The 27239-nt window shown below is 46.9% G+C and overlaps 1 protein-coding gene across 1 annotated transcript in view; it reads left to right on the top strand.

Annotated features, from left to right (window-relative positions):
* PNPLA7 (patatin like phospholipase domain containing 7) overlaps positions 1-10613 on the top strand; it is a 424003-nt gene extending 413390 nt beyond the window's left edge. Inside the window, exons 35-36 of the mRNA XM_065418594.1 lie at positions 8998-9101; positions 10533-10613. Of these exons, the coding sequence (XP_065274666.1) occupies positions 8998-9101; positions 10533-10613 (185 nt within the window). The remainder of the gene's footprint in view (positions 1-8997; positions 9102-10532) is intronic.
* Positions 10614-27239: the final 16626 nt, after the last annotated feature.

Raw genomic sequence — 27239 nt, 5'->3', positions numbered from 1 at the left:
TCTTTCCCCGCCTCTCCTGCTTCTGTTTCTCTATTATACTCACCTGTTGCCATGTGTAATATTTGGATTGTTCGCTCTTTGAGGCAGGGACCACACCTTCCTGTTTGTTCTCAAGAGCACTGTTTCTGAGTGCTGTAGAACTACTGAATAATGAAAACCTTGGGGAATTACCACATCGGAATAGCCTACTGCATGTGAACGCATTCCAGTCTGCAGCAGTGGCTATTGCCATTTGTTTTATTTTGCGTCTTTCTGAACCAAGATGATCAGAAGTGGGTAACACACCTCCCACAGTGGGCTCTGTTCCTGCTTATAGCCTCTGAGAGTTCTTGCAATACAAATATGCAATAACATTAGTGACCACACTGCTGTTGGAAACATTTGTTTAGAGAGCCATCTCAGGCTGTTTGTTCACTTTTAGCTCCAAGTAAGTTTTAACAATAAAGTTGTAAACCTCTGAAAATACTATCATCTGTGGTAAACTACAGATGCAGTGAGTTTAATTCCAGCATTTCCTCACCAAGTTTATATCAAGGGCCTCCTTTTTAATCATAGCCATTATATTTAATTAAAGCTACAAATTACTCTCTGAACAACTACAGGAGAAAGTAATGGCCAAGTGTTTTTAATCCGTTTTCTGCCAGCTTGTTATAGCCATTGTGTTAGAATAAAATGCTAAGGAACAGAATGTACTGTCATCTGCAGAATGCAGCAGATGCTATCGACTGTTCCAACGCGAGCAATACTTAAGTAATCAGCTAATTCATTTTAAGTACAAGACCTGTTCCTCAGAACCAAGCTGAAAAATACTTTTCTTCTTCTTTATCATGTGAATCCTGTATGGCCTTTGATACACAGTCCAGTGTGTCGGTGTTTGCCATGACTGTTGGGTTCACAGGTGGGATTACTCTTATACTGCTGCATAGCAATGAGTATGCCATCCTCAGAGGCTTTAGCATTTCTATTTGGGCAAAATTGGCCTTTGCTTATAAATAGACACCAGGCTAAACCTTTGAGTTATGTGGTCCCTCGCAGCGGCTGAGTATAAGCTGTTGCTCATCTGCTCTTTAGAAAGATTTCAAGTAAATCATTAATTGTGTACATTTCACTTAAACCTACACCTGCTGTGAGAGGGTTCAGTTTGACATTACTGATACTGGAGTTAGATCCCCATTGAAATCAGTAAGGCTCCGCATGGGCTCAGGGTTCAGTTTGCACAATGCTTATTACAAGGCTGAGGCCCTAGAGCCTAACAAAGTCTCAATTACGATGGCGGTACTCTAGCACCATCACAGGAGGGAGTGGGAATTAGGGCAGAAATGCAAACCTCATGGAAACGTAATAAACAGACAAGCCAAATGTCACGGGTGTTTTAAACCCAAGATAATCTGAGGTTACCTAGGTGACTAATAGGGAGCAGGATTCCACACACAGGCCAGCGCTGGGGATGCTGAGATGTCTGTCCTGACAGCCCCCCATGGGAATGGGGGCCAATTGATTTAACATGTGGAGAGTTAGGTCAGGGTTGTAGGGGTCAGCTAGGAGGATCCAGCAACTCCCATGTTTGAAGGTATTCGTCCATCTCGCAGCATATTCCCCATACTTGGTATCTACACAGATAACTTTGTAGCTGTTAAGCGTCTCGGTGAAGCTGGTTTAACTGCTACTGGCACATCTGCTCCATCTCCCTGCCCACTCTCTGCAAACCCACCAATATTTCAGACATCACAAAAGGATGGTTATTTTCCCAATCCCCCAAAAGCAGGAGTGGTGATCTAGTGACACAAATAGAAACCCAGGTCTCTGCTTGCACTGTATATGTAGCCATGATGGATCTGTCTGATTACCATGTACGGCCCCCATAAGTGAGCTATCTGTGCACTTCACAAACAGGAATTGGTTTATCCTCCGAACCATCCTGTGAAGTGGAGCAGGATTTTACAGATGGGGAATTGAGCCACAGAGAGACCCAGTGACTTGTCCAAGGTCACAAGGGGAGGCAGGGGGAAGAGCTGGAAATGGAATCCAGCTCTCCTGAGTCCCAGCTGGCTTTGTGGGTAGAGCACTGTGCTTCCTCTTAGCTGTGATGTGTTCAGGCAAGAAGCAGTAAACAGAAGGCTGGGGTGCCGGTGGACAAGAGTGGAGGAACACATTGGCATCATTACTTTGCTGAGACATGCGATGGCTCAATTAAAAGTGCTTGCTTGTAGTGTTTAGTTGTGATTATTGGCAGACTCCTTGCAAGCACTGCAGAAGGAACCAGTCTAAAACAGGGCTTTTTGATCAACTCTGTGCAAGGTGGATCAATGCCCAACATGACCAGCGTGAGCAGTTGAGATTTGTTTAATTTTGCTGCATATGCATCTTGTTTGATTTTTGAGGGAAAAGGTTGGGCATGAGAGCGGGAATAGCTCAAACCCATGTGATGATGATGCCATTGCTTTGCTGGTTTATTATCCCTGCTGATTGTCAGTCAGAGCATTTCAGTTGGCGTGGCTTCAGAAACTGCCACAGTCTAGAGTAGAGCTGCATGTGGCTTCAGTATTGATTTACAAGGTAGGAGCTGGACAGTAGCTATGATGGATGTGTACAGTAATGCAGGTTCAGGGAGTTCACTGGAGTCCTTCTGATCAATATTCTGAAAGTATCTGAGTTCTTAAATAGAATGGTGAATTGATATGGGGGCAGCATGAATGAGTCTGTAACAGTCTCTTGTTGTCTATCTTGTGACATATCTGGAGGTTCTTTGTGGTTATTCGAAAATGATTAAATCTTCTAAGTAACATTATCCTGTTTCTAGGCTGGAGTATTGTCTAGCACTTAGAACATGGGAATGGCATTGGGGTTTGTAGGGGGACTGTTGTGCCACTGGTCCCGCTGGGCCTCAGTTTCCCCATCTGTAGCTGATCAAACAGACCTATAGGCAAAAGTGAGGAAATTAAAATTCTTAGACTCAGTGTGGAGGCTACTTAAACAACCCATAACAGAATACCAAAAGGCACGCATACCTCTAAAGAAGAATCATAGAATCATAGAATATCAGGGTTGGAAGGGACCTCAGGAGGTCATCTAGTCCAACCCCCTGCTCAAAGCAGGACCAATTCCCAACTAAATCATCCCAGCCAGGGCTTTGTCAAGCCCTTAAAAACCTCCAAGGAAGGAGACTCCACCACCTCCCTAGGTAACGCATTCCAGTGCTTCACCACCCTCCTAGTGAAATAGTGTTTCCTAATATCCAACCTAGACCTCCCCCACTGCAACTTGAGACCATTTCTCCTTGTTCTGTCATCTGCCACCATTGAGAACAGCCGAGTTCCAGAAAGGAAGCAGGAAAGCTGGGGTGGAGGGGAGCATGATGTAAATGGTTCAGTGATTTAACTTCAAGAGTTTATTCAAGCTAAACAGGGAATCCCTCAGAAAAAGGCACTCCAACTCTACTGACGCCAAGAAAAAGGAGCATAAACTATGGTGGATGAAATACAAAGTCGAAATTAGGAGGCTAAAAGGGAAGAGCAAATAGCCAAAGACAAAAATCAAATAAAGAATTGTAAGTTCTTTGGAAGCAAGGCAGTCTGTGAAAGATCTAAGGGAGTGGTCCAAAAATTTGTGCACTTTTCAGAGAAGCAAAACAATTTCTTTGCATCAGTCTTCACCACAGAAGATATTGGGGAGACACTCCATGCCTGTGCTCTTCAGGTAATAAAAGAGGTAAACTAAGCAGTTCAAATGGAAGTTGCTGGAACAAACTGATAAATTAAGGATCGTCAAGTCCCCAGGACCAGATGGTATGTCCAAGAGTTCTGCAAAAGTTTAAGATAAAAGGGACTGAACTGGTGACATAAATACGCAATCCTTCAGTTAATTCAGTGGCTCTGATTCCAGATGGTAGCTAATGTCTTACCTAACTCTCTAACTGGCGCTAGGGATTATCCTGATAATGTCAGAACAGTGAGTCATACTGCAAAACTAGGAGTATGGATTGAAACCAAATTAAAATAGTAAGATAAAACACCCAGGTAATTGTGATATGATCAGAACAAGCCAGTATGGGTTTAATGTAGGGGAATATCACACATCCCTAGTACATCAACAAAATAGTGAATATCATTTATTTATTTCAACTTTCAAAAAGCCTTTGACAAAGACCCTTTTAAGAGGAAACTTCTGTAAGCTGGTGGTGATGGGAAGATCAGAGGCTGGCTAAGGATATGTCTACACTAGGAAATCAGGTCGAATTTATAGAAGTCGATCTTTAGAAAGCGATTTTATAGAGTCATACAATCATAGACTATCAGAGTTGGAAGGGACCTCAGGAGGTCATCTAGTCCAACCCCCAACCCCCAGTAGATCGTGTATGTCCCCACTAAGCGCAGTAGGTCAGCGGAGTGCGTCCTCAATACCGTGGCTAGCATCGACTCACGGAGTGGTGCACTGTGGGTAGCTATCCCACAATTCCTGCAGTCTCCGCCGCCCATTGGAATTCTGGGTTAAGCTCCCAGTGCCTGATGGGGCAAAAACATTGTCGCGAGTGGTTTTGGGTACATGTCGCCAGTCGCCCCTCCCTCCGGGAAAGCAACGGCAGACAATCATTTCGTGCCTTTTTTCGGTGCAGACGCCATACCACGGCAAGCATGGAGCCTGCTCAGCTCAGCTCACTGTCACCACGGCTGTTGTGTCCTGGGTGCTGCTGGCAGCAGACGGTGCAGTAGGTCTGCAAACCATCGTCATCCACCACTTCTGCTGCAACTCTGCTCTCCTGTAGACGCCATACCACGGCAAGCATGGAGCCCGCTCAGCTCACCACTGCTGTTGTGAACATTGTAAACGCCTTGCGCATTATCCTGCAGTATGTGCAGAACCAGAGCCTGCAAAAGCAGGCAAGGAGGCGACGACAGCGCGATCAAGATAGTGATGAGGACATGGACACAGACTTCTCTCAAAGCATGGGCCCTGGCAATTTGGACATCATGGTGCTAAGGGGGCAGGTTCATGCCGTGGAACGCCGATTCTGGGCCCGGGAAACAAGTACAGACTGGTGGGACCGCATGGTGTTGCAGGTCTGGGATGATTCCCAGTGGCTGCGAAACTTTTGCATGCGTAAAGGCACTTTCATGGAACTTTGTGACTTGCTCTCCCCTGCCTTGAAGCACAAGAATACCAAGATGAGAGCAGCCTTTACAGTTGAGAAGCGAGTGGTAATAGCCCTGTGGAAGCTTGCAACGCCAGACAGCTACCGGTAAGTCGGGAATCAATTTGGAGTGGGTAAATCTACTGTGGGGGCTGCTGTGATCCAAGTAGCCAACGCAATCACTGAGCTGCTGCTATCAAGGGTAGTGACTCTGGGAAATGTGCAGTTCATAGTGGATGGCTTTGCTGCAATGGGATTCCCTAACTGTGGTGGGGCGATAGACGGAACCCATATCCCTATCTTGGCACCGGACCACCTTGGCAGCCAGTACATAAACTGCAAGGGGTACTTTTCAATGGTGCTGCAAGCCCTGGTGGATCACAAGGGACATTTCACCAACATCAACGTGGGATGGCCGGGAAAGGTACATGACGCTCGCATCTTCAGGAACTCTGGTCTGTTTGAACAGCTGCAGGAAGGGACTTACTTCCCAGACCAGAAAATAACTGTTGGGAATGTTGAAATGCCTATAGTTATCCTTGGGGACCCAGCCTACCCCTTAATGCCATGGCTCATGAAGCCATACACAGGCACCCTGGACAGTAGTAAGGAGCTGTTCAACTATATGCTGAGCAAGTGCAGAATGGTGGTAGAATGTGCCTTTGGATGTTTAAAAGCGCGCTGGTGCAGTTTACTGACTCAGTTAGACCTCAGCAAAACCAATATTCCAATTGTTATTGCTGCTTGCTGTGTGCTCCACAATATCTGTGAGAGTAAGGGGGAGACGTTTATGGCAGGGTGGGAGGTTGAGGCAAATCGCCTGGCCACTGATTACACGCAGTCAGACACCAGGGCGATTAGAAGAGCACAGCAGGGCGCACTGCGCATCAGAGAAGCTTTGAAAACCAGTTTCATGACTGGCCAGGCTACGGAGTGACAGTTCTGTTTGTTTCTCCTTGATGAAAACCCACCCCCTTGGTTCGCTCTACTTCCCTGTAAGCCAACCATCCTCCTCCCTTCGATCACCACTTGCAGAGGCAATAAAGTCATTATTGTTTCAAAATCATGCATTCTTTATTAATTCATCACACAAATAGGGGGATAACTGCCAAGGTAGCCCGGGAGGGGTCAGGGAGGAGGGAAGCACTGGGTGGGGTGGTGGAGGAGGGGAGGAGGGAAGGGCAAGGCCACACTGCACTTCAAAACTTATTGAATAACAGCCTTCTGTTGCTTGGGCAGTCCTCTGGGGTGGAGTGGTTGGGTGCCCGGAGGGCCCCCGCTCTCCTCCGCCCCCCCCCCCCCGCGTTCTTGGGCGTCTGGGTGAGGAGGCTATGGAACTTGGGGAGGAGGGCGGGTGGTTACACAGGGGCTGCAGCGGCGGTGTGTGTTCCTGATGCCTTTCCTGCAGCTCCACCAGACGCCGGAGCATATCAGTTTAACCCCCCAGTAGCCTCAGTATTGCATCCTGCCTCCTCTCATCGCGTTGCCGCCACCTCTCATCTTGCTCTCACCACCTCTCATCTTTCTCATCCCTCCTGTCCTTGCGTTCATTTTCTGCTTTCCTGGACTCTGACATTGTTTGCCTCCACGCATTCCGCTGAACTCTTTCAGTGTGGGAGGACTGCATGAGCTCAGAGAACATTTCATCGCGAGTGCGTTTTTTTCACCTTCTTATCTGTGCCAGCATCTGGGACGGAGATGATAGGGGGAGCGTTGAAACATTTGCAGCTGCGGGAGGGAAAAAAGGGAGAGTAGTATTTAAAAAGACACATTTTAGAGAACAATGGGTAGACTCTTTCACGGTGAACCAAGCTGTTAACATTACATAGCATATGTGCTTTCGGTACAAGGTCACATTTTGCCTCTTATATTGAGGGCCTGCCAGTTTGGTGTGAGAGATCACACACGCAGGGCTGGGCAACAGAATTCGGCTTGCAGGCAGCCATGGTAAGCCACAGTCTTTTGGCTTCTTCAACCTTCATAACATGTGGGAATGGTTTCAAACAGCAGCACCCTCCTTTCCCATACCAAGCACCCGTTGGGCTGGCCATTTAAAAGGAGGGGCTGTACTGGCCGCGAATGCATCCCAAGTCTTCAGGGCAAATTAATCATTAAACATGCTTGCTTTTAAACCATGCATTATATTTACAAAGGTACACTCACCAGACGTGCCTTCTCTGGCTTCATGGTCTGTGAGCCCGCCTTGGGAGGGTTGGGAGGGTACTGGCTCCAGAGTGATAAACAGTCCCTGGCTGTCGGGGAGAATGGTTTCTCCACTTGCGTGCTGTGTGTTATCCTCATCCTCCTCCACCTCCTCATCTTCCCCGTCCCCAAAATCCTCATCCCTGTTGCATGAGACTCCCCCCTTGCAGGTGTCCATGGACAGGGGTGGGGTAGTGGTAGCCCCCCCACACCCCCTAGAATGGCATGCAGCTCATCATAGAAGCGGCATGTCTGGGGCTCTGACCCGGAGCGGCCGTTTGCCTCTTTGGTTTTTTGGTAGGCTTGCCTGAGCTCCTTAATATTCGTGCGGCACTGCTGGGGGTCCCTGTTGTAGCCTCTGTCCATCATGCCCTTGGAGATTTTTTTCAAATATTTTGGCATTTCATCTTTTGGAATGGAGTTCTGATAGCACGGATTCGTCTCCCCAAACAGCGATCAGATCCAGTACCTCCCATTTGGTCCATGCTGGAGCTCTTTTGCGATTCTGGGACTGCATGGTCACCTGTGCTGATGAGCTCGCCATGCTGGCCAAACAGGAAATGAAATTCAAAAGTTCCCGGGGCTTTTGCTGTGTACCTGGCTAGTGCATCGAAGTTGAAAGTGCTGTCCAGAGTGGTCACAATGGAGCATGCTGGGATAGCTCCCGGAGGCCAATACCGTCGAATTGTGTCCACACTACCCCAAATTCGACCCAGCAAGGTCAATTTCAGCGCTAATCCCCTCGTCGGGGAGGAGTACAAAAATCGATTTTAAGAGCCCTTTAAGTCAACAAAAATGGCTTCGTCGTGTGGATGGGTGCAGGGTTAAATCGATCTAACACTGCTAAATTCGACCTAAACTCGTAGTGTAGACCAGGGCTAAGACACAACAAACACGGAATAGGAATACAGGCTCAATTTTCAACATTGTAAAAGGGGGACAGAGAGGTCCCAAGGTTTTGTCCTGCGAGCAGCATTGGCATTGCAAAGACTGGTGTTGACAGAGGCACTCTGCAACTGAACATGTACAGCACTTGTCATTGTACCTTGCTTTGCTCTGACCTCCCCAGATACAGATCTTCCCAGATCCTAACAGAGTCACGCTGGAGAATATATAAGCGGTGGGGCTCTTCCACACTCAATCCATGGCATGATGCCAAAAGTAGATTGTGCAGATCTGCCGAACAAGATTGTCCCTTTTCTTGCATGTTTGCATGAATTAGTGGTATTAATATTTGTGTGTATTAATCAGTGGTGATATTTGTGTGCAGTGATCAGTGGTGTTAATATGTCAACATTTTACATTATCATTAGGTTGAAAGCGAAGGCCCCATTGAGATGAATGGGACATTTCACACCTCTTTAACCAGGGAATTTTAATGCAGTTACTAGCAGACATTGAAACATCAGTTTACATCCAGTTTTTGAAGGTTATCTCTGCAACCAGGCAGGCTAGAGAACTGATACTTCTAAAATGACAGCTTGATTTGTGGTCCCCAGGGAGAAGTAACTAGTTCGTTGAGTTGCCATTAGTTGGCCAAACCTCTTCCTGGCTGAGTGCTCTGTAGCTCAGGATGTGGTTAGCAAATATTGTAATCCTCCTGCAATGCCCTCTGTCCATTACTGGTGCCAACTAAAATCAATGATTCTCTTTTCCCTCCTATTCAGATGAATCTGACTATCAGACTGAGTATGAAGAAGAAATTCTAGACAATCAGAAGGACGATTATGCTAATTTCCTAAGCAGCCAGGTGGAAGAGGATTCTGACTCCGTAAGAACTGTGCTCTAGATTAGCTCTGTGTGTCTTTTTGCCGGCCTTTAATCTGACAAACATGTCAAAGCCAAATGTTTTCCTGCAGACATAGAGCCTTATCTAGGTTAGGTGGTGGGATCGCAATCTCGTGGGAAGGTGTGAGAAGGGGCAATTGAGAGAAGCAGCCTGTAAGACTGGTGCTGAAAGGAATCTGGTAGAAGAAAATCAGATGGTCTGTAGTGCAGTGCAGGTACTGAGTGCATTCCTAAGCCACGTTCCATCCCTCTCAGGCAGACTGTGTACAGCAGCTGCTCACAGAGCAGCCTATCCAAGCTATTTGATATTTTAGGTTACATGTAACCTACAACCCTGCAAAGCCAAACCTTTCAGTCTTTAGGGAAGATTGTTGGAAGGAACCAAGCCATAAACAGGAGCTTTTGTGTGGCTGAAACTTGTCAGCATCCTTTAAAGCAGGGGTCGGCAATGTTCGGCACGCGGCTCGCCAGGGTAAGCACCCTGGCGGGCCGGGCCAGTTTATTTACCTGCTGACACGGCAGGTTCAGCTGATCGCGGCCCCCACTGGCCGCGGTTCGCCGTCCCGGGCCAATGGGGGTGGCGAGAAGCCGCGGCCAGCACATCACTCGCCCGCGCCGCTTCTCGCCGCCCCCATTGGCCCGGGACGGCGAACCGCAGCGAGTGGGGGCCGCGATCGGCCGAACCTGCCACGTCAGCAGGTAAATAAACTGGCCCGGCCCGCCAGGGTGCTTACCCTGGCGAGCCGCATGCCGAACATTGCCGACCCCTGCTTTAAAGGATCCATAATTTAGCAGGGTGTTGACATAAGCTTTGTCCCTTCCTATACACATAGCGGGGAGAATGCATGTCTCATGGCCAGAGTTCACATACTGGCATTTAAATAGTTATAATCCATCTCTAATTTGTGTCGACCATGAAGTTTTTCTGACCTCCCATCTTGGAGCAAAGCATAAATTGGATCACACAGCTCCACTTAGGTAATGAAAAACTCTACAGCAAATCTGCATCCCTGCTCTCTCTCTCTCTTATGGGGAGAGTCCTGGCCAGTTTGAAAGAGCTACAAATGCCTGCTAATATTTGGAAAGAACAGTTCTTGGATGGGAGCATGTGAACAGGTTTGAGAACCTACACAAATAAGATACACAGGGAAGGACGTGAGGTGACTTCAGTGTTTCCGAGTGGGATAGCAGCAGAGTGCGAGGGCTGTCTCGTAGATCCACGCAGATTCATGTTCCTGGTTGTATTTAAAATCTTCATCAGCCAAGCTAATCCTTCTGAGACTGAAGTCTGATATGCAGAAGGCTTCGGGGGAGGAAGGAGAGAGAGGAGTGTCTTTGTTTATCTGGAACAGTCTGCTAAATCATTTCAGATCAGATATCTCCTGCTGATGAGTATGTTTGTTTCCTCCTTCAGGATGAAGATGTACAGATAAGAAAACGCATCACCATCCCCAAACAGGAGAGCCGATCCAGCAGCACAGGGGAGCCCAGCTAATCCCTAGGGGAGCCATCAGGACTTGTCTTTCATTTGATTACATAACTGTAGTTTCACTGACAAGAGCCCTTTTTATAAAGAGATTGCCTGGTTGAGATGTTGCAGTTACTCAAACTTCTCAGATCAGGATGGAGGGGCTATTTAACTGTCCTTAATGAAGCACAAGACTTGCCAGTGCACTACCCACATCTCCATGCCCAGTGAGATCTCATGCCATGGAAATTTGCAATGACTTTGCTCCTTTTTCCAGGTGCCATTGTGGGTTGTGAGTCACTGATCTCTCTGGGGTTTGTACGAAGAAGGGGTGTGCTGGGAGTTGTCTGTGGTTAGAAGTATGTTCAGATGCTGCTTTGGCTGTCTGCCACCATGGGTTCTGTTTGCTGTTCTGGCCCAGAAGGCTCAAAAAAATGAACATTGCTGGAAAGTATGTGCACTGCCACTGCTGCGAAGGGTAAATACATGAGCATTAGAGTGCAGGGGTGTTTGTCACAGGAGCCAGGCAGCCATGTTGTTAACTCAGCTCTGTATTTATTTTGCAACTGTGTAAGTGGGAGTATTGCTGTGATAGTAGGATAAAGGGTCTCTGTCTGCATTTCGCTTGAAGACTTAACGGGAAATCTAAATGCTACAAGTTAATTACTCTGAATGTTACTCATTTGCTTCAGATACTGTATAATCAAACCATCTGCAGGAGCATGTAATGATGGTGCATTTAGTTGCTATTTGCCAGGCAGTTACAGAGTAGCTACATAGCTGTAGCTACCTTGTGAAACAAAGTGGTAACTGCTGAAATGAAATGCCTGTACCTGGTTGTCAGTGGGTTACAAGATTTTGTCATTGATCAGTAACTGCTTTGTGGGGTGTGATAAAATACCAGGCAGGTTATGTTGAGTCCATAAGAGTTCATGTTTTAAAGGCCTCATTGCCGGCATGCAAAACTTGCCCAACTTTTCAGGAGCTCCACAAAGGCTGCAGCCATCTAAAATGGAGCAGTCCAGGTTCCATTCCCAGCATGGTACGCTCTGTCACGACCCCAGCGGAAGGTGTTTGAATGCTGAAGATTTTTGGGAATGCACCAGTAGCCCAAAGATCTTAAGTCACTTCTGCTGAGATCAGAACCTTCCAAGGTGACACTTGTACTTTTGAAGACACCCTCAGTTTATAACCACATCTGGAGTCCTTATTATATATGTATTTTAAAATAAAATTGCAGCAGAGAAATCGATGCTTGCTGTTGTCACTTACCAGAAGGCTACAGGAGATGTGGATGGCTGCACCAATCCAGTACACGTGGTCATTCACCCATGCAGGGCCCTGCAACATCTAGAAAGTTGGGGCAGCATCCAGGATTGTTACGGATCCGGAGGGCAAGTTGCCTTTGAGCTTTGTACTGTCTCTCAAGGAGTTGCATACCTTCTAATGCGAGGCATTAACCCTCAACGGGTAGTGATCAATGGCTTGATGTCTAGTTGGCAGCCGGTATCAAGCGGAGTGCCTCAGGGGTCGGTCCTAGGGCCGGTTTTGTTCAACATCTTTATTAATGTTCTGGATGATGGGATGAATTGCACCCTCAGCAAGTTTGCAATGACACTAAGCTGGAGGGAGAGGTAGATACGCTGGAGGGTAGGGATAGGGTCCAGAGTGACCTAGACAAATTAGAGGATTGGACCAAAAGAAATCTGATGAGGTTCAACAAGGACAAGTGCAGAGTTCTGCATTTAGGAAGGCAGAATCCCATGCACCGCTACAGGCTCAGGATCGACTGGCTAAACAGCAATTCTGCAGAAAAGGACCTGGGGATTACAGTGGACAAGAAGCTGGATATGAATCAGCAGTGTGCCCTTGTTGCCAAGAAGGCCAACGGCATATTGGGCTGTATTAGTAGGAGCATTGCCAGCAGATCGAGGGAAGAGATTATTCAGCACTGGTGAGGCCACACCTGGAGTATTGTGTCCAGTTTTGGTCCCCACACTACTGAAGGGATGTGGACAAATTGGAGAAAGTCCAGTGGAGGGCAACGAAAATGATTAGGGGGCTGGGGCACGTGACTTATGAGGAGAGGCTGAGGGAACTGGGGTTATTTAGTCTGCAGAAGAGAAGAGTGAGGGGGGATTTGATAGCAGCCTTCAACTACCTGAAGGGGGGTTCCATAGAGGATGGAGCTAGGCTGTTCTCAGTGGTGGCAGATGACAGAACAAGGAGCAATGGTTTCAAGTTGCAGTCGGGGAGGTCTAGGTTGGATATTAGGAAAAACTATTTCACTAGGAGGGTGGTGAAGCACTGGAATGGGTTACCTAGGGAGGTGGTGGAACCTCCATCCTTAGAGGTTTTTAAGGCCCTGCTTGACAGAGCCCTGTTTGGGATGATATAGTTGCTGTTGGTCCTGCTTTGGGCAGGGGATTGGACTAGATGACCTCCTGAGGTCTCTCCCAAACCTAATATTATATGATTCTATTCTATGATTCTAAGCCTAAACTTGTTAATGGTGAAGGGTTAAAATCCATGTGCATTTTATATAACAACCTGGTATATGGATTGTGCCAGTTCTTTTCCCGACCCAAAGTCCAGAGTATGGTCAAGGGACCAGAGGCCTAGCAAATAGTGATTAGCTAAAAGAAGCAAAATAAACAAAAGATAACCTTGCTTTGCCAAAATAAGCCTAGTCAGCAAATTGCCAGGTGTTAGAGCTAAAAACTAAATATGGAGATATCCTATCTCTTAGAACTGGAAGGGACCCCGAAAGGTCATCGAGTCCAGCCCCCTGCCTTCACTAGCAGGACCAAGTACTGATTTTGCCTCAGATCCCTAAGTGGCCCCCTCAAATAATTTGTGTCTTATTCAGAGTTGCAGATTAAACAAAGAAGCCCTGTTTCGGTTGTTAGTTTCTTTTGTAGGGAGATGTTGTTCCCACATATCCAACCTTGAGTTTATAAAAGGTTGGCACATGTCAGTATAAGATATGGCATCCTCCCACCTCCCTTTCCCAGGGACCAATGCCTGCCTTAAAACACAAAGGAGACAATCTTTATTGCCATATACTTTCACTGTTTCTTTGTTTTAACCCCTAGGAATGTATCTGCTGGACAATCAGAAAACCTACTCCATTCCTATGAATCCCAAATCAGAATTCAACATATATATTTTATGCTAATAACATTTTATCAAAGTATTAATTAAATGTTAACTTGCTAACTTGAGACCATGGGCGGAGACATTATGTAACCTGTTAACCATTGGCTAATGTGCTATCTTGTCTTTCACCTAGACCTATCCCGGGGTGTGAAATTGCCTACCTCGTCACTTTCCCCCGCCCATGAAAAATCCATATATTCCATTGTAATCAATTGATTGACAGTGTCTCTGAGCCTAATAAGCAAGGTAACACTCCACCAGCGCTGTGTGTAATAAACTCCTATGCTTAACCTCTACACGGTGTGAATTTATGTCCTTCAAATGGCCATTTTATACCCATTTGTTCTTGTGTCCACATTAGTGCTTATCTTAAATAACTCCTCTCCCTATCTGTATTTATCCCTCTGATGTATTTATAGAAAGCAATCATGTCTCCTCTTAGCCATCTTTTGGTGAAGCTAAACAAGCAAAGCTCTTTGAGTCTCCTCTCGCAAAGTAGATTTTCCATTCCTCGGATCATCCAAGTCGCCCTTCTCTGCACCTGTTCCAGTTTTGAAATCATCTTGCTTAAACATCGGAGACCAGAACTGCACACAGTATTCCAGATGAGGTCTCACCAGTGCCTTGTATAATGGTACTAACACATCCCTGTCTCTACTGGAAATACCTCACCTCATGCATCCTACTAGGACTGCACTAGCCTTTTTCACGGCCACATCACATCTCCAGATCTTGTATGATATTCCAGTTCTCCTCCGTATTGGCAATACCTCCCAACTTTGTGTCATCTGCAAATTTTATTAGCACACTCCCACTTTTTTGTGTCAAGGCCATTAATAAAAATGTGAAATAAGATTGGGCCAAAGACCAATCCCTGAGAAATTCCATTAGTAACCTCCCTCCAGCCTGACAGTTCACCTTTCGGTATGATCCGCTGTAGTCTCCCCTTTTACCAGTTCCATATCCACCTTTCAATTCTCATATTAATCCCCATCGTCTCCATTTTAACTAATAATTTCCCAAGTGAAACTGTATCAAATGCCTTACTGAAATCCAGGTAGATTAGATCTACTGCATTTCCTTTGTCTAAAAGATCAGTTCTCTTCTCAAAGAAGGAGATCAGGTTGGTCTGGCACGATCTACCTTTTGTATAACCATGTTGTATTTTGTTCCATTTACTGTTCACCTCTGTCTTTTAACTAACAGGCCTGTAGTTTCCCGGATCACTTCTTTTCCCTTTCTTGAAAATAGGAACTATATTAGCAATTCTCCAGTCATAAGGTACGACCCCTGAGTTTACAGATTCATTAAAAATCCTTGCTATTGGCTTGCAGTTTCATGTGCCTTCTCTCCTAAACTTCTGTCAGAACAAAAAAACCACACATACCACACACATCCTCCCCCAAACTCCCTCTCAAGCTCCCCTGTTTTCAGCTCTGTTTGCTAGTCCTTTGTTGCTCCTCCTTACCACTGTCTGGCCAGCTGGCTCCCTTCATAAACCTGCTGCCTAGGAAGCCTTGTTCCCAGTCAAGTTTCAGCTGTGATCAAAGCCCTGCTTCTCACAACCCACTGCTCCCTACCAGATGTTGCAAACTGAACTCAAACACACACACTCCCAAGAGCTCACTCGCTGCCCCTAATGGTCTTGCCTGCCTTCTTCTCCAACAGATTCCAACCCAAACTCCTCTGAGTTCAGCTCTGTTTGCTGGCTCCTGTGCCTCTGCTCCTGGCTGCCAGTCATTAAAAGTTACTGTCTGGTCATTGGGCTTCCATTGCATCTCCAAGGTCTTTCCATTCATGTGTGGGCAGTTCTTGGCTCATTCTTCCCAACTCAGAGACCTACACGACCAACTCCCCGCTATTATGCCCGTCCCAGAGAAGAAATTAACCCATTCAGTCCTACTAGGTCACAATGCAAAAATGATTGTGAAAATTAGATTATCTATATTTTTCATTAAAATAATGCAGATATTTCCCACATTCTCCACAAAGTTTCACCTGGATGCTCTTTCTTTTTGCCTCATGTTTGCTGTTGTCAACAGCTCCAGTTGACTAGAGAATAAAGCTAGTAAGTTCTTCTTCATGTGGACCCTTCTGAACAGGAGCTGTGGGAGCTCAGGTTGCAGTAGGTGCAGCTATCAGTTCTGTGAGTGGGTCATTCAAGCAACATGTTAATGGTACTTCTGAGCAATATCTCACAACAGGCAGTGCTGACTGTCCACTGACTGAACCCCATAACCATCCGGAGGTTATGACTCCAGGACTAGCCACAGCAGTCAGTGTCTCCATGGCTCTGGTGAAAATAGTTAGGGTATCTGCTGGGACTCTTGTAGTTGTGAGTTGTTTTGGGGTTAACTCACTTTGTGTGTTCATTTTAAATGTTCCCACGTATACATCTGTGACACTTCACCAGTTGCACCCTGGCAGTTTTCATTCTATTTAAACATCCCATATCACATTCCCCTCTTTTGACACTCTGCGCTTGTGAACGTGGAGCCTTTATCAGAGGAAATCATTCCTATAGCAACAGGCAGCCCAGCATTCGCAAACTTTAGTACCTCAGGTTAGTGTTCTTGTTTCCAGGGGCGCTGAGCTACCTGCAGCTCCACTGATCTCAGCAACACTGAAAATCAGGGTGCTCATTTAGATGTCCAACTTTTCTGCACCCAGGTTTGGAAATGATGGCTTTAGCCCAATCTCACTGTTAACAAACTTGGGACTGAAACTTTCTCTACATGAATATTCATGCTGAACTCTGATTCTCTTGTAGTTGAACAGATTAACTTTCCAAAGAGCAGGTATCGGTGGAGTCGCTCATTTCCTGTGTCCAGAGATTTACCTTTTTAAAATAAAAACCTTGCAGTGTTTGAAATGGAGTTAGAGTAACTCAAAAGGTTCGTTTTGTAAAGACACTTTACTGTGTCCTTACTGGACTGTAGCTGCTTTGTATAGTACCGTGCCTGTATTTGTTGAATGATGAAAAGCATACTTGTTAAGCATAAAAAGAATGGACTATGAATGATACACACATGCTCATGCACACAGTGGTGCATTTATTGTTTGCTTAATTTATGCAGTACTGGCAGGTTGCTGATAACTGTATCTCTGACTAATGAAAGATAACAAACTTTAATTGGGAAATAGGTCCATGCTTGTTTCTGCCTCCTATCAATTGTGTCTATGATGACAGGGTACAAAGGAGATAATGTCTCTTCACCATCCATTTATAGCTGGGTTACAGAATAGAAGTGATAAAATTGCCAATGATGAACATAGACTGAACATCCTGCCAGACCATCTTAATGACCTACCTAGAGATTGATTCCTGCAGCGCTCCCTCTACAAGGAGACTACGTCCATTTGGAATTTACCGGGATGAGGATGAAGAGAAAGGTAGAACGTGCTCCAAGGGCTGGAAGTTGAAGCTAGACAAATTCAAACTGGAAATAAGGTGTTAATATTTAATAGGGAAAGTAATTGCCCTTCGGAACAATTTACCAAGGGTTGAGGGGTATTCTCCATCACAGGCAAGTTTAAAATCAAGGCTGGATGTTTTTCGAAAAGCTCTGCTCTAAGAGTTATTTTTGGGCAGGTCTCTGGCCTGTGTTATACAGGAGGTCAGGCTAGATGATCACACTGGTATCTTCTGGCCTTGGAATCTACAATGATGATACAGAACCTCTTTTTCTGATGAGGAAATTAGACACATACCCAGAAAGTTTATGCTAAACTGCAGAGATGGCTAAGCTTTCTAAATAGAGCTCACTGCAGCCATGATCCTCTTTAAAATGAAGGTATGCCCTATGGATACTAACAATCCCAGCATGCACTGGCCCCCTCTTCATCTAAGCAGAAACTGGTCTGTATAGCTGCAAGCCAGCCTTCGGGGTGACTGACTGCTGTGTGCCGAACTCTGAGAAGTGTGTTTGCTCCAAGAGTGGGTCCTTGGTCCTCACGCTCCACCCAGGACCCTGCAGTGTTATGTTTACAAAGGAAACCTTGGAATCATAGAATATCACGGTTGGAAGGGACCTCAGGAGGTCATCTAGTCCAATCCCCTGCCCAAAGCAGGACCAACACCAACTAAATCATACCAGCCAGGGCTTTGTCAAGCCAGGCCTTAAAAACCTCTAAGGAAGAAGATTCCATCACCTCCCTAGGTAACCCCTTTCCAGTGCTTCACCACCCTCCTAGTGAAAAAGTTTTTCCTAATATCCAACCTAAACCTCCCCCACTGCAACTTGAGACCATTACTCCTTGTTCTGTCATCTGCTACCACTGAGAACAATCTTGATCCATCCTCTTTGGAACCCCCTTTCAGGTAGTTGAAAGCAGCTATCAAATCCCCTCTCATTCTTCTCTTCTGCAGACTAAATACACTTCTACCCCGATATAACGTGACCTGATATAACTCGAATTTGGATATAACGTGGTAAAGCAGTGCTCCGGGGGGGTGGGGCTGCGCACTCCGGCGGATCAAAGCAAGTTCGATATAACACGGTTTCACCTATAACGCGGTGAGATTTTTCGGCTCCTGAGGACAGCGTTATATCGGGGTAGAGGTGTAATGCCAGTTCCCTCAGCCTCTCCTCATAAGTCATGTGCTCCAGACCCCTACTCATTTTTGTTGCCCTCCGCTGGACTCTTTCCAATTTTTCCTCATCCTTCTTATAGTGTGGGGCCCAAAACTGGACACAGTACTCCAGATGAGGCCTCACTAATGCCGAATAGAAGGGAATTATCACGTCCCTCAATCTGCTGGCAATGCTCCTACTTATACAGGTCAAAATGCCATTGGCCTTCTTGGCAACAAGGGCACACTGTTGACTCATATCCAGCTTCTCGTCCACTGTAACCCCTAGGTCCTTTTCTGCAGAACTGTTGCCTAGCCACTAGGTCCCTAGTCTGTAGCAGTGCATGGGATTCTTCCGTCCTAAGTCATCATGTGTGAATGAGTTTCCATCCGAAGTTGGGGTTACTAGTTTAGACAGCAACTGTCCTTAGCCACTGCAATCACCTGAGAGTTGTCTAGATTAGGGCCAGCTGCCACTCTTGTCAGTTGGTTGAAGGGCTAAACACTGACACAAGAATATCAGTAAAAGCCATTGCAGTCTGGCTGGCCAGAAAGCTGGTGGTGTTTTATTGGGAACAAACTGGCCATGTGTCATTTTGGGATATCATCTGGTCTGCCCGAGCTGTCTGTTGACAGTGCTGATGAGACCTCTGGGGTAGCTGGCTCACAGCAGTTGCTGGGGCTTGGTCAGGGGTTTTAATAATGCCTGTTTAAATATAGAAATAGCACTGTGTATTTTGTATCCTTCACATTTATTAAAGCCTCTCTTGGCCCCGCTTCTTTGCTGGGGCCCCTCCCCCATGGAAAATGCACAGCAGAGTTCAGTGTAGAGGCCTCTTCCTCCCTTTATAACACGCTTATCTGCCAGCTGGCTGGAGGAAAGTGACCCCTAAGGCTGCCTCCACCCCTCAGCCCTGCCCCTCGCCAATAGACTGTGGGAAAAGGGGGCTTTGCAGCATGCTCTGCAGACACCAAATCCATGTTCTGGTTCACGGTGGATGTGAGTTCCTGAAGAACACCCTGCAGGCTACTCTCTCCTGACTGTGCTCAGCAGCCTCCCCTGGTCGCAGCTCTGATCCAGCCTCGGGGGAGCCATGCTCACAGATAGGCGGCAGGTCTCCAACCATTCTGGGGGTTAGACGTGAACCCCAGCCCGCTTTGAATTCCACCAGAGAACCTGTTGGCAATCAGGCCAGGTCCTAGGAGCCTGGTGTGATCTGCTTGGATAGCATTTGGCACAGGTGCTCACTTGGACCCTGGGCTATCCTGGCTACATGGCTATTTTTGACATGCTAGCTTGAGCAGCGCTAGCACAGGTACGTCTACACAAAGGGAATTACGCCTCTCAGAGCTCAAATGGAGACATACCCTGTAACACGTGTCATGGGTTTAGGCCAATGTCTTGCAGCTTAACAGCCTGGAAACAAGTGCTGTCTCGCACTGGAACAGGGTATACAAAGCAGGTGTTTCCAGCCCTAACCGGTCACATACTCTGAAGTTCTGCACTACCAGGAGCAGCTGGCATACAAAGGGCCTGATTCTCATAATCCTTGCTGTGTGGATGCACCTCTCTTTTCCCCCTGAATCTTCACTATAGCCTTTAAATTTTGTGTATAATAAAACCAACCAGCCCCCTCTTCTGCCTCAATTCTGTGTAGTGGTGAGATTCCCAGGGAATTAATAAGACTCAGTATTTGATACCAGTGTTACTATGCAGACGGTACAGCCTGGATGAGAGCATATTGCACCATCATGCTTATGGTACTTGGTGGCTAACTCTAACTGAGCGAGATGGAGGGCACCATGTATCAGGCAATCTGAATGATTCTAGTTTGCTGCCTGAGCTGCAACTGACACCCTCCCACGCCCTCCACCCCCAACTGAATTAAACTTCTGAGTGTAGTAGAAACATACACCTACAAAGGGGTGATTTTTCCCCATGTAATCGTAAGAATTTCCCCCAAGAGGTTGGTCCCAATTTTCTCTGGTCTGGTGCATTTACAATGGAATGGTCTATTTCTTTTGCAATGTATTTTATATTTTCAAAGCAACTGCTTTCTACTTTTGATGACTGCGTAGTCAATTAACCAGTTTGGCTGTCTGAACCTTTTAAAGCCTTTTTTTAAGCCTATTGGAAAGTTCATTCAAATCCTGCTGTCCTGTTCTTTCCTGTATCAAGCTGCTCCTGCTAGCAAATGACCTGTACTGCAAACACTGTGGGCTGAATGCTCAAAGCACTTAGGAGCTGAAGTCCCAGTTTTGGGACCCCTGTGATGCACAAACCTCCTGCTGAAACCCTGCAGGCACCTGAACAGTTTATAGTAAAATTTCTGCAGAGCCTGTGTTTCTGGGCTGCCTCCCTGTGTGCCTCCAGATGCCTGTCTCTTGTCTGAGCCCCAGAGCAATTCCCAAAGCAGGAGAAGACTGGTGTTTGCCTGCCTAACGCACAGGGAGGGCCCGATCCGGTAGGTGTGCTCTGAGGCTGCCTACTGGATCAGGCCCCAATAGGTGAGTCCCAGGAGGAAGGTGGGTGGTGGCAGAGGAGCTCAGTGGTTAGGGAACTCACCTGGAGCTGGGAGACTCCCAGTTCAAGTCCCCACTTCCCCTTAGGGGCGAGAAAGGATTTGAACCTCCAAGGGGAGTGCCCTAAGCTCTGGGATATTCTCGTTGGCTCTTGTTGAAGCTGCTGCACTGAGAATAGAGAGTGAAAAGGTCAATGGAGCAGGGGGACAGGATCCTGGGTCTCCCACACCCTGGGCGAGTGCTCTCTGCACCAGGCTGCACGGTTCTCTCTCCTCCTCCCCATCCCCCTCCAGAGAGAGGGAGAGACCTGGGAGGCCATTGGGATGGAAGGGCTTGGAGAAGGCAAGAGGGGTGCTTGGCAGGGACTGCTGCCAGCCCAGGGAGTTAGAGAGAGGGAACAGGAGTAGTTGCGGGAGGAGTGGGTGTAGAAAATGAGCAGATGTGGGGATGCAGGGCCCGTCCTTATTCTCACCTTGTACGTGATGTGCTGGAGCCCAGGGAGCCAGTGAAAAGGTCCATGTGCAGGGCAGGGGGCGAAGTTAACGGGAGGGTTCTGGACAGACGGAAGGACGGGATGGGAGATGGCGACCATGGTCTGGTGAAAGGCATTGGTGGCAGTGATGGTGGCAGTGATGGGAAGGAGCAGCCAGACATGGTGGTGGCTGAAGGAGAGCACTAGTGAGAACCAGGATGGGAGGAGGATTGACAGCACATCAGATGCTGTAAAAGACAATGCACAAGACACCAGTCCCTGGCTGGGATTAGTCAGACTCTGGGAGCTGATACAAGGGGCCGCCTGGGGGGAGGGTTATTTCATGGAGTGACTCGAGGCAAGTGTTGGGCCCTTTCTCTTTTGCTCTTATGTCTGACTTGGCTCTGGCGGGTTTGCGAGGGGGCATTTGAAGTTGTGCCCTGGCTCTTTTGGGAGCCCCAGAATTGCGCACACGCAGAATAGCAATGAGAACACTTAGCCCTATCCTCTAATCAGCAGGTGGTTATGTTTTCTAGTGCACTGGTTGCCTGTCCAGTGTAATACCTGTAATTCCCATCACTCCAGTACCCAGCAGGCGAAGGACCTGACTGAATTCCTTATTACCACTAGTTTACGCTCATGTCATCACGCCGAAGTTTTACTTTGTGTTACATACATCTGGCCCAGACGCCAGTAACCTGCATGGCTGAATTGCTTGTATTCCATCCCAGAATCAACAGAAATCACTACATTACGTTATAATTTCTCTCATTAGTTTGCAGTTAGAACTCTTGGATGCTTTTTTAGGATAGTTACATGTAGCAGAGAAGCTATCCATATCTTTGAATACTTAATTCGGAAGGTGGGGCAGTGGTTAGAGCACTAGCCTAGGACTGGAAGGAACAGCATTCAAGGCCCTTAGCCTCTGGGGGGAAACTGGGCATAATAGCTCAGCCCAGCCCTGCCTCACTGAAGACTGTGTGGCGCTCTGATACTGTGGTAATGTAAAGCATCTTAGACAGACAGTGCAGTTAATGAGCCTGCACTCGACAGGACATGAATGAGGTATGCAAGAATACGGAATTCAGGCCAATCATGTATCACGGATTCATAGAATCGGAATGTTATTACAGGGCTCAAAAGCCAAAGTCGGGGGTCTAACTACAGTCACTGCAGGGTAAAATGTGACTGTCCTATGGCCACATATTGCCAAGGTAGCACATTGCTGGGCACTCTGGAAGGGCTGGGTGCTGCTGTACGCCCTGCCTCATGCGGGCTGGGAGGCTCAGTCCAGGACTGTCCAGCACTTTAAATCACAAAATGCTAAGTGGTGTTGTTTCAACCCTCCTGTAGGGATGAGACTCTAGTTAAAAATGAGCCAGTCACTAGGGTTGTGTGTTCCTGCTGCCTGAGCAAGGCTTGCATGGGTCCAGCAGAGGTGGAAGAGGAGAGAGCAGAGGAGAACTGCTGAGTGCCTGGCTCTGTACAGGATGGCAGGCCTTGGGGAGGGCTTGGCCCACGCCTCATAATGCATCATACAATTGAGTTAGTCTGCTCTTGTTTGTGCTGATGCTCCTTAGTCGGTGATGTGCTGTAACTCGGCTGCTCTGTGTTCTGCAGAGACCTGAGAGCTATGCTGGCAATGCATGTCTTTTTTCCAAAGCATCTGGACATCCCCTGAGAGTGACGCAGGCTGCCAGTTTGGAATGTCAGAGTTATTTTGAGATGACTCTCTGCAGCACAGCTCCGTTACAGCAGAACAATGGGTCACGCAGTCACTGTTTCATCCCCTGTGCATTCCAGCAGGGACAGAGGGTGGGTAACAGCACCTACGGCACTCGGGTGCATCATTCAGACACAGACATGCAGGGCGAGTGTTGGTTGCAAATAAGACATGTGAGTGCAGGGATAAGGTCACTTGGTCTATTGTGATGTGATTGTGATGTTATTTCAATAAGCGAGTCATTAATAATTAATGCCAGTCTCTACAGGGGAGCTGAGCGTCACTCTTTGGAAACCAGTGGGAAACAGCACCTGAAAGGCAGGCATTACTTGTGAAGTGGTTTTGTCTCCATGACACAGGGCCCCTTTTCTGGGATCTGTGCAGTATTTGAAGGGTTTCATAACATGCGCCAAAGGAATCCAGCCACAGAGGGGGTTTTGCAATCAGTGTTGTGTTAGCCGCTCTCATGATTTTCACAGCAGAGAGTTCTGCTGTAATTAGCCAGCCCAGCTAATATTTCTCCTCTGGGGAGGAAAGAAGGTCCTTCCTGGCCAGATGCAAAGTGTTTGGGATGGTGAGTTGCTGCCAGGATTTTGTTGAGTTTTTCCTCCTCCTCTGTCCTAAGTTGTATTTTTAATCAAATGAAATCACTTGTATCAGGTCTCTGTCTCTCACCTTCATGCTGCCTTTGATAGCCAAGGGCTGGGTGAACATGCAGAGATTGGTGCGTGAGACAGTAGATAGAAACGGACCCATAAATAAGATCCTCAGCCCGTGCAGGGTAAAGATGCCTTTATTTAAAGGGCAGTTGCCCTTCACTGCTGCTTTGGGAGACAGAAAGGCCAACAGCCCCAGAATCTTGTGGAAAGGAATGTGTCTACTTGGCTTGCATTTGAAATTCCATCCCACTCTCCCCTGCTCGTTCGAGGCCCATAGAGCGGTGCCATCACATCAGGCTGGAACATACTGCAGCTCTCCTCCCAGCTGATAGACTGAGCACACCGTCTATAAAATGAGATGGAGGAGGCATTTGGGGGGAAAAGTAGGTAACAAGTTATCTGTCATAATCTGAATGTGCTGAGTCTGAAAAAACAAAATGAGTTATCAAGCTGAATTTTGAATATTTTGCCTTCTAAATTGGAGTTCAAAATTTAAGTAAAATTTGGAAAATTAGTAGATTTCTATGGTTTTTATTCCACTACAAAGTTACTCTAGATCCTACACATTGTTTAGATCAGCGTAATGTAACAGTTCCTACATGTGCCAACACACCCCTTGCATTTACAAGCCCCAGAGCATGCCCATGTGGCATTTCTGCAGCTACAGCATTGTGATATACACCCATTGACACATCCACAGGTGGTAATTTCTGCACAGCTGTCAGGAATTGGCTCCAGTGACATTAGCTTGGGTACCCATTCTCCATTGTGTTTGGGCCAACCCATAATCTCTGGTCAGGGTAGTGAGGGATGGTTGCAGTTTGCCTGCCTCCAAGCCATACCTTGAAAATGAGCTCTTTCGATGTGCTAGTGCAATGCATCACTAATTGGGGGCAGTGCATCTGATGATCAGCACTCAGAGAACAATATCATACGTGCCTTGTCGCAGCTCCCCTCATCAGGTAAATTGTGCAGGCTGCAGATGAACTTTTCTGCTGAAATGATTGTTTCATTCTGTAGATCATCCTTCCCCAGGTTTTAGACATCCATGTATCTCCGTGAATATTGTCCAAGCAGTATCGCAGCCTTTCAGTGCATGGAAGGAGAATATGATTTCTGTGTCTGCTTGAGGAAATTCAGACAGAAGCTTCTCTCAAATAGTATGCACAGGAATGTATTTGGGGTTTTTGATGTTCCAGTCTTCAGCCACAACTTGCTGCAAAGCATTTTGTCATAGTGTGCCACTAACAGAAGAACATCAGTGTCTTGTGCTGACACAACAACACAGTCCGTATCAGTATGCATGCAGTGCAGTACAATCCTGGTGTCTGCCTTTTCCTGGTCAGCTTCCAACTCACTTGTGTCCAGAGTTGGCTTTGGTGATTTAACCATACTGACTCCTTTGAACTTTCTGAATATGACAATCGTTTTGTTTTGTGGAGCGCTGGCTAGGAGTTCTTCAGAGAAGAAGTTAACAATTTGTATCTTTGAAGTTCATTAACACTTTATTTTCATCAACACAATCATGCAGCTTTCATGCTGGTGTGGATTCATTGCAAGTCATTTGGTCAGCAAGTGAAAGACTGAACAATGTTCTGGTTTGGGCTGCAATTTGGGCACACAGATTATAGGAGAGAGTCCATCTGCTGAGTGCTGAGGCCATGCTTGTGAGACCTATAATTCCTCTTCCTCTTTCATCAGTGGCATTGAGCCTCTCTTGGGAGTGGTCCAGATCTGCCTGATTGAATCTGTGGTTGGAACCTTTCACAACCCAGTTGCCTCTATCGAGCTCTTCATGTACCTCCAGAGGGAACTTGTTAATTTCTGCTAAGTACAGTAACTCCTCGCTTAACGTTGTTGTTTTGTTCCTGAAAAATGCGACTTTAAGCGAAACGATGTTAATTGAATCCAATTTCCCCATAAGAATTAATGTAAATGGGGGGGGTTAGGTTCCAGGGGAAAAAAATTTCACCAGACAAAAGACACACACACACACACACACACACACACACACACACACACACACACACACACACACACAGTATAACTTTTAAACAAACAATTTAATACTGTACACAGTGATGATGATTGTGAAGCTTGGTTGAGGTGGAGGAGTCAGAGGGTGGGATATTTCCCAGGGAATGACTTACTGCTAAATAATGAACTAGCAATTGGCTGAGCCCTCAAGGGTTAACACATTGTTGTTAATGTAGCCTCACACTCTACAAGGCAGCACGAATGGAGGGAGGGGAGACAGCATGGCAGAGAGAGACAGACACATTCACAGTGTGTGTGTGAGAGAGATGCACATTGCCCCTTTAAGTACGCTCACCCCACTCTAAGTACACTGCCTTTTTAAATAGATCAGCAAGTTGAGACAGCAGCTCCTGCCAGCAAGCTCCCTCCGTCCTGAGCCCTGTCATGTCCCCCCCACCTGCTTTTTGGAAATAGGTAAGCGGTGGGCAGGAACAGGGGGGAGGGGGCCATCCTGACATTAGCCCCCCTCTTCTCCCACCCTCTTGCACAGCAAGCAGGAGGCTCCGGGGAGCCGCTCCAAGGCAGAGGGCATGAGCAGCACATGGCAGTGGGGGGAGGGACAGCTGAACTGCCCGGCAATTGATAGCCTGCTGGGCGGCAGCCGCACAGGGAACTTAGGGGAGCGGGGAGCTGACGGGGGGCTGCTGGTCCACCCTGGTTCCAAGCCCCCACCAGCTCGCTCCAACGGGCTGCTCTTCCTGCAAGCAGTGGACAAAGCAGGTGGCTGCCAAACTACGTTATAAGGGAGTATTGCACAACTTTAAATAAGCATGTTCTCTAATTGATCAGCAATGTAACAACATTAACTGGGACGACTTTAAGTGAGGAGTTACTGTACACAAATCCCCCACTGAGCATAATTTGTGTGGTCATTTTAATGACAGAACAGTCACATTCTTTTGCAGGCATACAGACAAGGCTCCCAAATTGCATCCTGTTGAGCTCTGGTGAAGAGTAGGCGCATACACACCATATGAATGTACCACCACCAGTACTGGGCTGGTTCTCTGTGTTGCTGAGTACAAACAGTGCCATCTGGCCACAGAAACTTGCCTATGACAGAATAGACATTATTGTAATCTTCCGCAGCATCAGATTTTGCAAACTCCTGGAGCTTTCTTTGAGTTTCTTGTCATGTTGCTGTAGATGGCTCAGAAGTTGTGGTACTAACAGTTGCCACTTGTCCTCACAAGATAACTACAGGCAAAGTGGCTTTTACATAATTTTACCAGCAGTTACACACACTCTCGTCGTCTACCTAAAATTCCACTTTCTGTCCACACACTCGAGAATCCAGAATCCTGTGTATACTACCCCAGCACTTTTAGGAAGTTCATTGATATGTAGACCTCCTATGCATGGAATCAGGATATCTTTATATTCTGGTAAAAGTCCATCAGAGCAAGGAAGAGCACTTGGTCAACAGTCAAGACAGTATGTTTCTGTTGAAGATAATGTGTGACTTGAGAAAGTCTTTTCATGACAGTATTCCATGTATCAGATACAT

The sequence above is a fragment of the Emys orbicularis genome, chromosome 18 (genome assembly GCF_028017835.1).
Source record: "Emys orbicularis isolate rEmyOrb1 chromosome 18, rEmyOrb1.hap1, whole genome shotgun sequence".
In the NCBI taxonomy this organism is placed as follows: Eukaryota; Metazoa; Chordata; order Testudines; family Emydidae; genus Emys; species Emys orbicularis.
This window is presented reverse-complemented; position numbering and strand designations above follow the sequence as displayed.